Source organism: Vicugna pacos, chromosome 1 (genome assembly GCF_048564905.1).
Source record: "Vicugna pacos chromosome 1, VicPac4, whole genome shotgun sequence".
NCBI classification, from domain to species: Eukaryota; Metazoa; Chordata; class Mammalia; order Artiodactyla; family Camelidae; genus Vicugna; species Vicugna pacos.
In genome coordinates, this window is record NC_132987.1 from 3,233,013 (window position 1) to 3,245,386 (window position 12,374).

The window sequence follows — 12,374 nt, forward strand, 5'->3', positions numbered from 1 at the left end:
TACTCTTGTTGTCTCAAATGCTCCTTTTTTATGTTGTGAGTTTGTTACCAAATTGAAATAGCTAGTTATTTTTTCTGTTCCCCCCCTTTTACGTTTATGCTGTAATAAAGTGTAATTTTAGTAAAATTACAAGTAAAGTAAAATTTATGCTATAATAAGAACCTGTTTTCATAAAGAGTTGTGATTTTCTGATTCTATTTATCACCTTCCTCAGAGTTTGTGTACCTTCACCTCTTGTTTCTGGTAGCACAGAGTCCGTGCAGCATTTCTTGTAAGACAGGTCTAGTGCTGCTGAACTGCTTCAGCTTTTGTTTGTCTGGGAAAGTCTTTATTTCTCCTTCACATTTGAACAATAACTTTGCTGTAGAGATCATTTTTGGGTGACAGTTTTTATCTCAGTACTTTGAGAATGTCATTCCACTCCCTCCTGGCCTGTAGAGTTTCTGCTGAGAAATATGCTGGTCGCCTAAGGCAGGGGTAGGGGGTCCTCTGTAAGTTACCATCCTTTTGCCTGCCTGCCTTTAAAATTCTTTGTCATTGACTTTTGACAATTTTAGTATAATGTGTCTTGGAGAAGGTCTTCTTTCATTGAGGTAATGAGGTGCTGTCTTAGCTTCACAGAATTGTGCATCTGGTTCCTTCCAGGCTTGGGAAATTCTCAGCTCTTACTTCTTTAAATAAACTGTTCCCTTCTTCCTCTCTTTTCCTTCCTAAATGTTTGTTACCCTAATGTTGCCCTTCCTAAAGAGTGAAAGCTCTTGTGGAATTCCTCATTTTAAAAACATCTTATTTCTCTTTCTTTTTGCTTATGTTTTCTTCTAAGAGGTTTATAGTGTCTTGTCTTACATTTAAGTCTTCAAGCCATTTTGGGTTGATTTTTGTGTACGGTATGAGGGAGTATTCTAACTTCATTGATTTACATGCAGTGGTCCAGTTTTCCCTACACCATTTGCTAAAGACACCGTCTTTACTACATTGTATGTTCTTAACCTCCTTTGTCAAAGATTAATTGACCAAAAGTTTGTGGGTTTATTTCTGGGCTCCTTCTATTCCATTGATCCATATATCTGTTTTTGTACCAATACCATGCTGTTTTGATTACTGTAGCTCTGTAGTATTGTCTGAAATCTGGGAGGATTATTCCTCCAGCTTCATTCTTTCTCTTCAGTAATGCTTTGGCAATTCTGGGTCTTTTGTGATTGCATATAAATGTTAGGATTTTTCTAGTTCTGTGAAAAATGTCCTGGATAATTTGATATGGATTGCACTGAATCTGTAGATTGCTTTGGGCATTATGGCCATTTTAATGATATTAATTCTTCCAATCCAGGAGCATGGGATAATCTTTCCATTTCTTTAAGTCATCTTTCATGTCCTTAGTCAGTGTTTTGTAGTTCTTCACATGTAAGTCTTTCACCTCCTTGATCAGAATTATTCCTAAGTATTTTATCTTTTTGAATGCAGTTTTAAAAGGGATTGTTTACTTTTTTTTCATTCTAAGTTATTGTTAGTGTAAAGGAATGCAATTGATTTTTGTCTCTTAATCTTGTATCCTGTTACCTTGCCGTATTCTTTTATCAGCTCTAGTAGTTTTGTGTGGTGCTTTTAGGGTTTTCTATATGTAGTATCATGTCAGCTGCATATAGTGACAGTTTTACCTCTTCTCTTCCAGTTTGGATCCCTTTTCTTTTTTCTTGCCTGATTGCTGTGATTAGGACTACCAATACTGTATTGAATAGGGGTGGTGAGAGTGGGCATCCTTGTCTTGTTCTAGATTTTAGGAGGCAGTCTTTTAGTTTTTCAGTGTTGAGTATTGTGCTGGCTGTGTGTTTGCCATAAATAGCTTTTATTGTCTTAAGAGATGTTCCCTCTATGCCTACTTTGGTAAGGGTTTTTATCATTAATGTGTGTTGAATTTTATCAGATGCTTTTTCTGCATCTATTGATACGATCATGTGATTTCTGTCCTTTCTTTTGTGGATGTGGTGTATCATGTTATTTGATTTGTGTCTGTTGAACCATCCTTGTGTTCCTGGGATGAACCTAACTTGATCATGGTATATGATCTTTTTTATGTCCTGTTGGATTCTGTTTGCTAATGTTTTGTTGAGGATTTTTGCATCTATATTCATCAGTGATACTGGCCTGTAATTTTCTTTTTTGGTAGTGTCTTTGGTTTTGGTATTAGGGTGATGGTGGCTTCATATAATGAATTTGGGTGTACTCCCTCTTTTTTGGTCCTTTGGGTGAGTTTTGAGAAGGATCGTTATGAGTTCTTCTTTGTATGTTTGTTAGAATTCCCCAGTGAAGCCATCTGGTTCTAGACTTTGTTTGCAGGGAGATTTTTTATTGCTAATTCTATTTCATTTCTAGTGATCGATCTGTTCACGTGGTGTGTTTCTTCTTGATTCAGTCTTGGCAGACTGTATGTTTCCAGAAACTTGCCCATTTCTTCTAGGTTGTCCAGTTTGTTTCTGTATAGTTGTTTGTAGTATTCTCTCTTTTTTTTTTTGTATTTCTGTAGTATTGATTGTAATTTCTCCATTTTCCTTTCTTGTTTTATTTGTGCTCTCTTTTCTTGGTGAGCCTGGCCAGAGGTTTGTCAGTTTTGTTTATTACTCTTTCAAAAAACCAGCTCTTGGTTTGATTGACTTTTTCTGGTGGTTTTTTTTTTTTTAGCTCTATTTTATTTATTTTCTCCCTGATTTTTATTGTTTCCTTCCTTCTGCTGACTTTTTGTTTTGTTTGCTCTTCTTTTTCTAATTATTTTAGGTGATATGTTAGGTTGTTTACTTGAGACTTCCTCTTTTTTGAGGAATTGCTGTCTTAGGACTGCTTTTGCTACATCCCATAGACTTTGTGTGGTTATGTTTTCATTGTCGTTTGTCTCAAAGTATTTTTTAAATTTTTTTGGTTTCATCATTGACTCATTGGTTTTTTCCATAGCATGTTTAATCTCCAGGCTTTTTTGTCTCCTTTGGTTTTCTGTGGTTTATTTCTAGTTTCACAGCATTGTGGTCAGAAAAGATGGTGGAAGTAATTTCTACCTTCTTAAATTTCTTGAGGCTTCTTTTGTGCCCAAACATAGTCTGTCCTAGAGAATATTCCATATGCACTTGAAAAGAATGTATTTTTTTTTGTTATAATGTCCTAAAAATATCAACCAAGTCCAACTGTTCTGTTGTATCATTTAGTGTCTCCATTGTCTTATTGATTTTTTGTCTGGTAGACCTATCCATTGATACTAATGGCGTGTTAAAGTATCCTACTATGATTGTGTTCTCATCAATTTCTCCCCTTTTTTTTTTATTAGTTGCTTTATGTATTTAGGTGCTCCCATATTGGGTGCATATATGTTAACAAGTGTCATATCCTCGTCTTGTATTGCTCCTTTGATCATTATACAGTGTCCTTTATCTCTCTTTATGGCCTTTGTTTTAAAGTCTATTTTGTCTGAAATCAGTATTGCTACTCCTACTTTCTTGTTTCCATTTGCATAAAATATCTTTTTCCATCTTCTCACTTTCAGTTTGTGTGTGTCCTTCTCCCTAACATGAGTCTCTTGTATGCAGCATATTGTAGGTTCTTGTTTTATTATTTCTGCCTTTTGATTGGAGCATTTAGTCCATTGACATTTACGGCAGGTATTGATAGATGTGTGTTTATTGCCATTTTGAACTTAGTTTTCCAGTTGATTTGGTATTTCCTCTTTGTTTCTTTTTCTTTTTCTGGTTTGATAATTTTCTTTTTTATTGTCTTGGTTTCTTCTTGGTTTTTGTGACACTGTTGTATGCTTTTGATTTGTGGTTACCCTCCAGTGCTTTCTAATGTGTTTTTCAAATCATTTATTGGTTTCTTCAGCTCTGGAATTTGTTTGCTTCATTTTTAGGGTTTCAGTCTTCTTTGGTAAAGTGTTAACTTCTGTTCATTGATTTTTTTTATTCCTGAAGTGTCTTTGGGTTTTCTTGTAGCTCCTAGAGCTTCTTCGTGACAGCTGTTTGGGATTCTCTGATGTCAGTATTACTGTCATTCCTCTTGTGTGGCACAATGTTACTGTGGTTCTTCATGGTGCTGATGAATAGTTTCTCTTCTAGTGCCTTTTGAGTAGTAAATAGCCCTCTACTTGATTCTAGTGATTCAACAGGTTGGAAGTTAGAGGTTTTTCTCCTTGTTTTCCAGTAGGTGGCGATATAGCACAAGTTTTTCAACATTTCTTTCACCTGAGCTGCGTCTGGTTATATATGAAAGTCTGCGGTTTCCACCCTCTACTGCCTCTGTTAGAGGTGTTGCCCCGTTGACCTGACTTTTGCTTCTTGTGTGTCTGGTGTTGGTGCTTTGCTGCTGCCAGTGTTGCTGGCATTGATGCCTGGGGCCCCAGGTTGGTGGGCTCTCCTGCCAATTCCAGTACCCCATGAGGATGAGGGGAGGATGGGGTGATGTTGGGGCCATGTGGGCATCTTTGCTGTGACTGGTGGTGTACGGTGTGAGGGCTTTGCTGCTGTGGGTAGGGGCGTGGGGTGCTAGACCTGTTAGTGCCTCTGTGGCTGGAGGGATGGTGTCCCAGCCCCCGCCACTGCTGATACCCAGTTACCTGTGGCTGCAGGTGGTGCTGTGGGGGAGGCCAGTATGTGTGCCACCTCCCCTGCTGCTGCCAGGTTCTCTGGGGCTGTAGGCTCAGCTACCGTGGCCAGAGGTTACAGGATTGCAGTCACTACCTGCTGTGTGCCTTAGGTTCCTCCTCCTCTCACTGTTCCAGTCTGCCCACCTCTAGATGTACATGTGTGGAATTCTTCTGCTCTAGTGCGTTGTGCAGAGGCACCGTTGTTGTGTTGTGCATGTTTTCCCGGCTGTAGATTGAAGGGGAGAGTCGAAGGGAGTGTCTCACTCCTCCACGATGTTGACATCATCGTGGCAGTATTCTTGTTTCTCTGTTTGCCGTTTGTTATAAAATTAATGTTCTGTAAATGTGGATGTTTTTGCATGCTCAGAACTAATACAGTTTTTTTGTGTTTTAGAAATTTTAATTTTATTCTAAATCAGGTTACTTTAGATGTTTGAATTTTATTTTAAATTTTTTGATTAGTTGAAATTAATGTAATATAGGAAATAGTTAAAATAAAAGCTGTGAAAGATATTTCGTTTTCTGAGTTAATCTTACACAACAGTCATCATATGTTTTCTGTCTTTTAGTTCCCATTTATAACACCTTGTATATGAATTTATAAGTATTGTATTTGACATGATCCAACCTTTGCATTAAAAAGGATGTAAAAGAGACGAGATCATTCCCTTAATCCAAGCTACGGCTTGGAGAAGAAAGAACTTCCCGGTTTCCTTGCTCTTTATGAGGAAGGTGGCTGGTTCATCTTTGGACTTCTGTGGGGTATTAGGTGGGGGAGTAGTGGTTTGCTGTATACTGCTGGGGCTTTTGATGTCTTTGTCCGATAGTTTTTAACCCAGGCTTATAAGTAAATGAGGTTATGACTGCTCATCTTCAGCCCTGACTAAAATATGACAATTTAAATCCTGAGAAAAGAGGGAGCTGTTCTTCCTCTCATGGGATTGCTGATACTTATGATAGTTATATCAGTGTGTTCACTTGGTTCAGTGTATGTCTCAGGATAATTGCGAATAAAAGGCAACCTGACAGTGAGATTTGGTGTAGTCCCTTTATCAGTTGTGTTATAAGGTGAAAATTTGTTTATTTTGATAGTTTGAAACTGTTGATGAACATGGTTTCATCCATACCTTTTTGCCTCTTTAGCCCCCTTTCTGTGTCATCCCAACCTGTGGATCCGGTACGGTGCTGTGGGGTTCATCACGGTGGTTGCTCACCAGATCAGCACAGCGGATGTCTACTGCAAGCTGATGCCTTACCTTGAACCATACATCACTCAGCCCATAATACAGGTAAGCATGTGCCAACTGTGCCCCTTAACGGGAGGTCTAGAGAGTCCTCTTTTTATTTAAATTTTCAAAGATTTAAACTGGAGTACTGCATTTCCACCTTCCTTTCATGCAGTTAATGTTAACGGGACAGACACTCTGGAGGGTGAGGGAAGTTCAGGAGACTGTTCTGTTACACAGCCTTGTAGTAACACAGCCCTCAGTAGTTCGTCCCTTGTTTTCTTACGTGCAGTGCTGGCGAGCACCTGCCGCTGAAGGGAAGTACAGCAGAAGTGTGTGTTGATGGACCTCCGAGGGCTTCTCCTGTAGAAGTTTAACTGACCTCAGTCCGAGTCAGCGTTTATAATAAAGTAGAAAAAGGCGTTTTCCAAAATTTGATTTCTGAACACCAAGTGGTTCTGGTTTCTTTCCTTTTTAATCTAATGAGTACCCCCCAACCCCCTCAGAAGACTAGCACTCAATGGTGGACTCTGGTGTTTGCTTTATACAGGGCACTCATGGACTGGGCCTGTCAGTGTTCACCCCTTTCACGTTGCGGGACAGCCAGCTGTCAGAATCGACACTTAGGTTGAATGGGCTGTTAAGAGTTGATTCTGGCTTTTAGGACATCCTGAAATGTCCCATTTTTACTAAAACTCTTTTTCTTCTGCAAATTCCCATTCCTCTCTGGCTTTCTCCTACTTTTATAGCCCGATGTGCCTTCCCTGTGGTTGGAGAAAATGGCCTTGGATGTCCTCTGGAAATGAGTGGCTTTGGTCAGGCCTTCAGTCCTTAAGTCCTTACTTTTCATAATAGATTAGTTCATTTTAGGGGATCATCATTCTTTGTTTCATAGAGTTTGTAAATGTATAAATTTTTATCCTAGGAACAATTAGTGTGTACATGAAAGATGGATAATATTACTAGAAAATAACCCCTCCCCCCTTTGAACACTATTAAAGCTTCCTTGGAAATCATGTTTAGAGACTTACTATTTTTGACTACTTACCCTGTTTAGAAGTTTGGTTTCTAAAGTCTTATAATATGGAGAAAATGTTTCTGGGATTTTAAAATTGCATGTATTTGTAATACTGTTTAGTTGTGGTTTACTAAGAGGAATTCGACGTGAAAGTGGTTTGTTAGAAATCTGCACCATTCTCTTTGTTTTCTCAGAAATTATTACTACTTTTTGCATTTCTCATTGGTTTATATTTCGAAAGACCAGGCTCAGGAGTTGAGAGACCAGTTATCTTTATATTTTGTAATTCTTACCTGTCTACAGTTGGGATTAGACGAAAGATAACCTTTTAATGCAGGTTTCTATGGGCCAGCTCACCAGGTGGTTGAGGAGATCTACAGAAAGTCCTCTTGGCTACCGTTCGTAGTGCTCATCCTTTTTTATTGTATATGTGCTGGCAAGGAGAGTACCCATGGGGATTGGAAAAGGAAGGAACATGAACTCTCTGGAGAGAATAATGTTTTTCAGAAGCAGGTGGAGCTGCTGGGAGGCCTGGCTGCACGAGGCTGGTAGCTGCTGAGTGGCTCCCCTGGGCCAGTGCCCTTTGGCCGTTAGGCCTGTGGACTGCAGGGACTTCTTAGATCTAGGAAGTCGTCTGACATTTTGGGGTCAAGAAAACTCGCGATCTGAACTTTTTCTAACCTGGGTGTTTGTTAGCTTCTAGTGTAACAGACACAGTTGTGTGCTCAGATGCTAACAGTGAACAGAAGGAATATGTTTGCTCTTTAAAGGGCACTAGCATTCTTTTTTCTTCTAAGCAGAAATTGCAGATGTTGGTATCTCCCATTTTCTTAGAAAATAAATACCTATGTTAACTTTACACAGTTTATATTTGTTGAATTTGGAAATAACTGTACTCTACATTGTATCTTTGGCTGATTCTTTTTTATTTTTCTAATATAGATTGAAAGAAAACTTGTTCTGCTCAGTGTTTTAAAAGAGCCAGTAAGTCGATCTATATTTGATTATGCTTTGAGGTCTAAGGACATTACTAGCTTGTTCAGACATCTGCACATGCGACAGAAGAAACGACACGGGTCTCTTCCTGCCTGCCCGCCACCTGAGGACCCCGCCATAGAACAGCTGCTGAAGAAGTTGCTCTCACAGGTTGTATCACCTTTCTGAAATCTTACCTTTAAATGAAGCTTTTATGAAAACATTGAGGCTTCTATCTAGCTCTTAAAAATATTTTTAATTACATTGTATTATAACAAATCAGTAAATAAATCTGGCAGATACTATATGCATTTGCTTTGGTATCTAGGACATACTGTGATGATGGTAAAGAATTGGATTGAGCTAAATAAGGAATCTTGGGAGACCTGGTAAGTTTTTTGTGATGACTGACTGTATAAATGAGGGAAAGAGAGGGGGTATAACCCTAGATGTAGGTGATATTCTTGGCTCAGTTCCATATTTCATGAAAAACAATGAAATTCAATTGGAAGGAACAATACAAAGTTCAAATGCAGTAGCGGAAAATCCTGGTTTATCTCAATCCAAATTTTACTACTGTGTCTTACAGGTCTATGAATTCAGATTGTTTAGCAAATTTCATTAGAATTAGAAATTAATCTTTTTATTATACTTGGTCTCTTCAGAAATGTTAAGGCCTCTTTAGAAATATTACGTATAGATTTGGCATCGTGTTTTAAGAGGGATAGGTGGATCCCGGAGAAGTCAAGGTAGGAATAAAAATGGTTAGAAATAAAGAATCTGATTTCTGAGTAAATCTCCATGAGCCACACGGCAGATATTGAGAGACGATGTTAATGACTGTCTTTAAGTCTGCAGGACGTTTTGGTTAGGAGGATACCTATTAGTCGTTGTCCTGTCTAATGAGAAAAGAAGATGGGAAAAACAGTCCAGCTTGGGATGTAAAGCCTCTCACGCGTTGTGCTCATACCTAACTGTCTGGTGCTGTTTGATGCCCACCTGCTGGCTCGGGTGACGCAATGTTGGAATAGGCTTCTCCGGGAGGCTGGTCCGTAACCATTGCGGCTCTTTTGGGTCTGAATTTGCCTGGAGGCTAGTGCTGCCTCTGAGTGTGCCTTCCAGGCCAGTGTTTCTCTTTCCTCTATTTCAGAGGACTTCAGTTTGATGTGACTTGAATTGCCAGCCTTTAGAGTTTTCTTTTAACCTCGGCTTGTACGTTAGGTGTATTTTCTATTTTAGAAAACAATTTATGGAAACTTGGATATCAAATCACATTTTTCAGTTGTTTCTCCTGAGTAAGTAATCCTTATCAAAAGGATTTCCCCCTGCAATAAAAACCACCCCGACTCAGACATATCTTTGAGCTTGGGTGGTGTGATTCTTTGGATTTCTCCCTGTCCTGCAGGTTCTGTGTATGAGCTCGAAAGCTTTTAGTCGTGAGTCGTTAGTTCTCTGCGAGGCGGCCGTAGCTCCTAGTAAATGTTTTCAACTTGCTGCCGGTGTCGGTTTTCCCACTGCCGTGCTGGCAACTATTTACGTAGTATTTACATTGAATCAAGAGCTGATCTAAAGTGTACAGGAGGTTGTGTGTGTGGGTTAGATGTAAATACTAAGCCGCTAGTTTATCTAAAGGACTTGAGTGTCCACGGGGTCCTGGACCTGATCCCTGCGGATTCCATGTGATGACTGTGTTGTGTTAGGTCTGCTCTGTGGTGCAGTTAAAGTTACTGGGGATCAGTTGGCTCCTGTTGAGCCTTGTTTTAAGCTTTGTTAGGACAGGTCAAGAGCAGCCTTTGGTCAGTGGCCGGCTCAGGTTGACTCCAGAATGTTGGGGTCCATGATGCTCTGGTTGCTTGGAGTGTGTGTGACCCCAGCCCAGGTGAGCTCCGGGGCTTCCTGCTTTCTGGTTGCTCTTCCTGGCCTCGCGCTCCCAGTGTCAGTACTCAGCCACAGACTTGAGGAGACTGTGCCGTAGCCCTGGCCGTGGGCCGGACCCCTGCCCCAGTTCTGTGTCTCACATGTTCAGCCTTCCTGCTTCCTTGAACGTGGCTCTGCTGAACTGGGTTTGCGTTCCCCCTCCTCGTGCGTGGACTGGAAACTCCCCAGAGAGTGAGCGGGGGCAGTCCTAGGACTCTCCTCTGTCCTGGGGGCCGCAGCCTGTGCTTCCCGTTTTCTAGTGCTTGAAAAGTGGCGTTTCATAGTTTCTGTCCAATTTAAAGTTGTTTAACGTGGGAGAGTAAATCTTGTCGCTCCTGGATGTCCCGGCTGGAAGCAGTGTTGAGGCATGCTTGTGGACTTGACCTCTGGTTAGAGCACAATCTCCCAGCTGGCTTTTCAAGGTTGTCTTGGTCCTTTGCATTTCCACTTACATTTTCCAAATGATGTTTCCTAATCATCTTGTCACTTTATTAAAAAAATTTTTTTTTGTTGGTATGTGGTTGAGATTACATTGGAACCTGTAGGGGAGAATCAAAGTCTTGCCAGTGAGACGTCAGTTGATGAACACGGTGCGTGTCTACATTTAGTTGGATCTTTAAGTTATCACAGTAATGTTTTATGGTTTACTTTGTAGAGTTTTATATATCTTTTATTGTTATACATATTTGGGGTATTTGGCTTTTAATGCTATTATAATCGGTATATTAAAAAAAATTTTTGTAGTTGGTGTATAGAAAAAATTTTTATATTGATCCTGTATCCAGCAGCCTCGTCTGACTGACCAGTTCTAATCGCTTGGCTTGGATGCTTCTTAGTTTGCACATTCATAATTCTGTCATGTGTGAACAATAGTAGCAGTATTGTTCACTTTTTCCCAGTGAATACTTTTGTTTCTTTGCGTTATTTAAATGACCAGGGTCTTCAGTGTAGTGTAAATGGAATTTGTGATAGTGGGCATTCTTTTCGTTTCTCATCTCATTGGGAAAACTCAGCATTACACTGTTTGGTGTTTGCTAACACTTTCTCGGTACACTTTTTATTAGATTAAAGAAATTCCCACCCATATCTGGCTTGCTGAGGCTTATAATGGAAGAATATTAAGATGTATCAGATGTCTTGTCTTTATCTATTGAGATCATCGCATGGTTTTTCTTTTATATTCTGTTAATGTGGCTAACTACACTGATTTTCCCATGTCGTCAACCTTTTATACCTAGATTTTTTTGTGAAACGACTGTGTCATATTGTATTTATATTTAAATACATTTTTATTATAAAACACATAAATACCATAAATTTATAATACGTAAATAATGTGAATATAAATATTGTGCAAAATACATTTTTATGCAGACTGGATTTGGTTTGCTTTTTCTTTTTCCTTTTTTTTGAAATTTTTCCATTTCCACAAGTGACTTGTCCTTCAGTTTTCCTTTCTTGTAATGTCCTTGTCGGGTTTTTTCTTGTTTTTGATGGTGCACGTCTGACATTTTTTATTGAGATAAAATTCACATACAGTAAAATTCACTCTTTCAAAGTGTATGATTCAGTGTTTTTTCAGTACATTCACAGAGTTGTGAAACCATCGCCAGCCACTGTCTAGTTCCAGAACATTTTCATCAGCCCGGAAAGAAAGCCATGCCGATTAGCAGGCATTCCCTGTTGGCTTCTCCTGTGGCAACTGCTGAATCTACTTTTTGTCTCCACAAACTTGCCTGTTCTGTGTATTTCACGTAAACGGGATCTTACAGTACGTGGCCTTTGTGTCTGGCTGCTTAGTGTAGTACGTTGAAGGTTCCCCTGTGGAGTGGGGTGTGGCTCTTCTTCAGTCTTCTGTACGGCCTTACGTCGGCCTTGCCTCGCGTGGACGAGAGCTGAGCCCTCCGTCTTACCAACTGAAACGCAGATTCACAGAAAGAACAGACCTCTTACCATGGCTGTAAGATTTTAAGAGGAGAGGTGAAAATAAATGAAGAATTTCCGGTTATTGGAAAAAACTCAGTCCAGGATCTCTCAATAATTAATGTACTTTAATGTTATTTTATTTCATCACTTCTTGGTTTTCTGACTTTCTGGGGTTTGTTTGTGTCCTCTTGTGCCAGCAGACTGTGAATATTACCTTAAAGTCCGCTGAAATTTTCGATTGAGGCCTTAGGGGAATTATTTTATTACTTTTTTCATTTACATAATAAAAACATTTTAGAGGGTTCTGTGGATGGTTGGAAAGTTAAGAAGAAAATGTAGAACTTACTCATGTACCAGAATATTTAAGTTGCACAATCAATTATTTAAATTAAATAATATTGATTAGCTGTCAGATAGTTTAAAGTGTTCTTAGTGCCTTAGGTGGATGAATTTATTAACATTTTATAATAATCTTATATGATGGGTGCTAGTAATTATCCACATTTTGTACATAGAGATACAGAGGAAGTGGATTACCTGCCCATGGTCATACAGATAGTATAAGTAATGGAGCTGGCATTTGAACAGAGGCAGTCTGACTCCAGACACACTGCTGTCCTGGGATGTGGGTGGGTGTGTTGCTGACATTAGCAGCTCAGCCGGCCAGCGTGTCGCTTCCTGAGGTGTGCAG

General features: G+C 39.5%; 1 protein-coding gene across 3 annotated transcripts in view; it reads left to right on the plus strand.

Annotated features, from left to right (window-relative positions):
* Positions 1–12,374, plus strand: part of PIK3R4 (phosphoinositide-3-kinase regulatory subunit 4) — a 70,073-nt gene that overhangs the window by 26,789 nt on the left and 30,910 nt on the right. For all 3 annotated transcript variants that reach the window (XM_072971048.1, XM_072971033.1, XM_072971041.1), the window contains exons 8-9: positions 5,765–5,910; positions 7,808–8,011. In XM_072971048.1, coding sequence (XP_072827149.1) covers positions 5,765–5,910; positions 7,808–8,011 — 350 coding nt within the window. The remainder of the gene's footprint in view (positions 1–5,764; positions 5,911–7,807; positions 8,012–12,374) is intronic.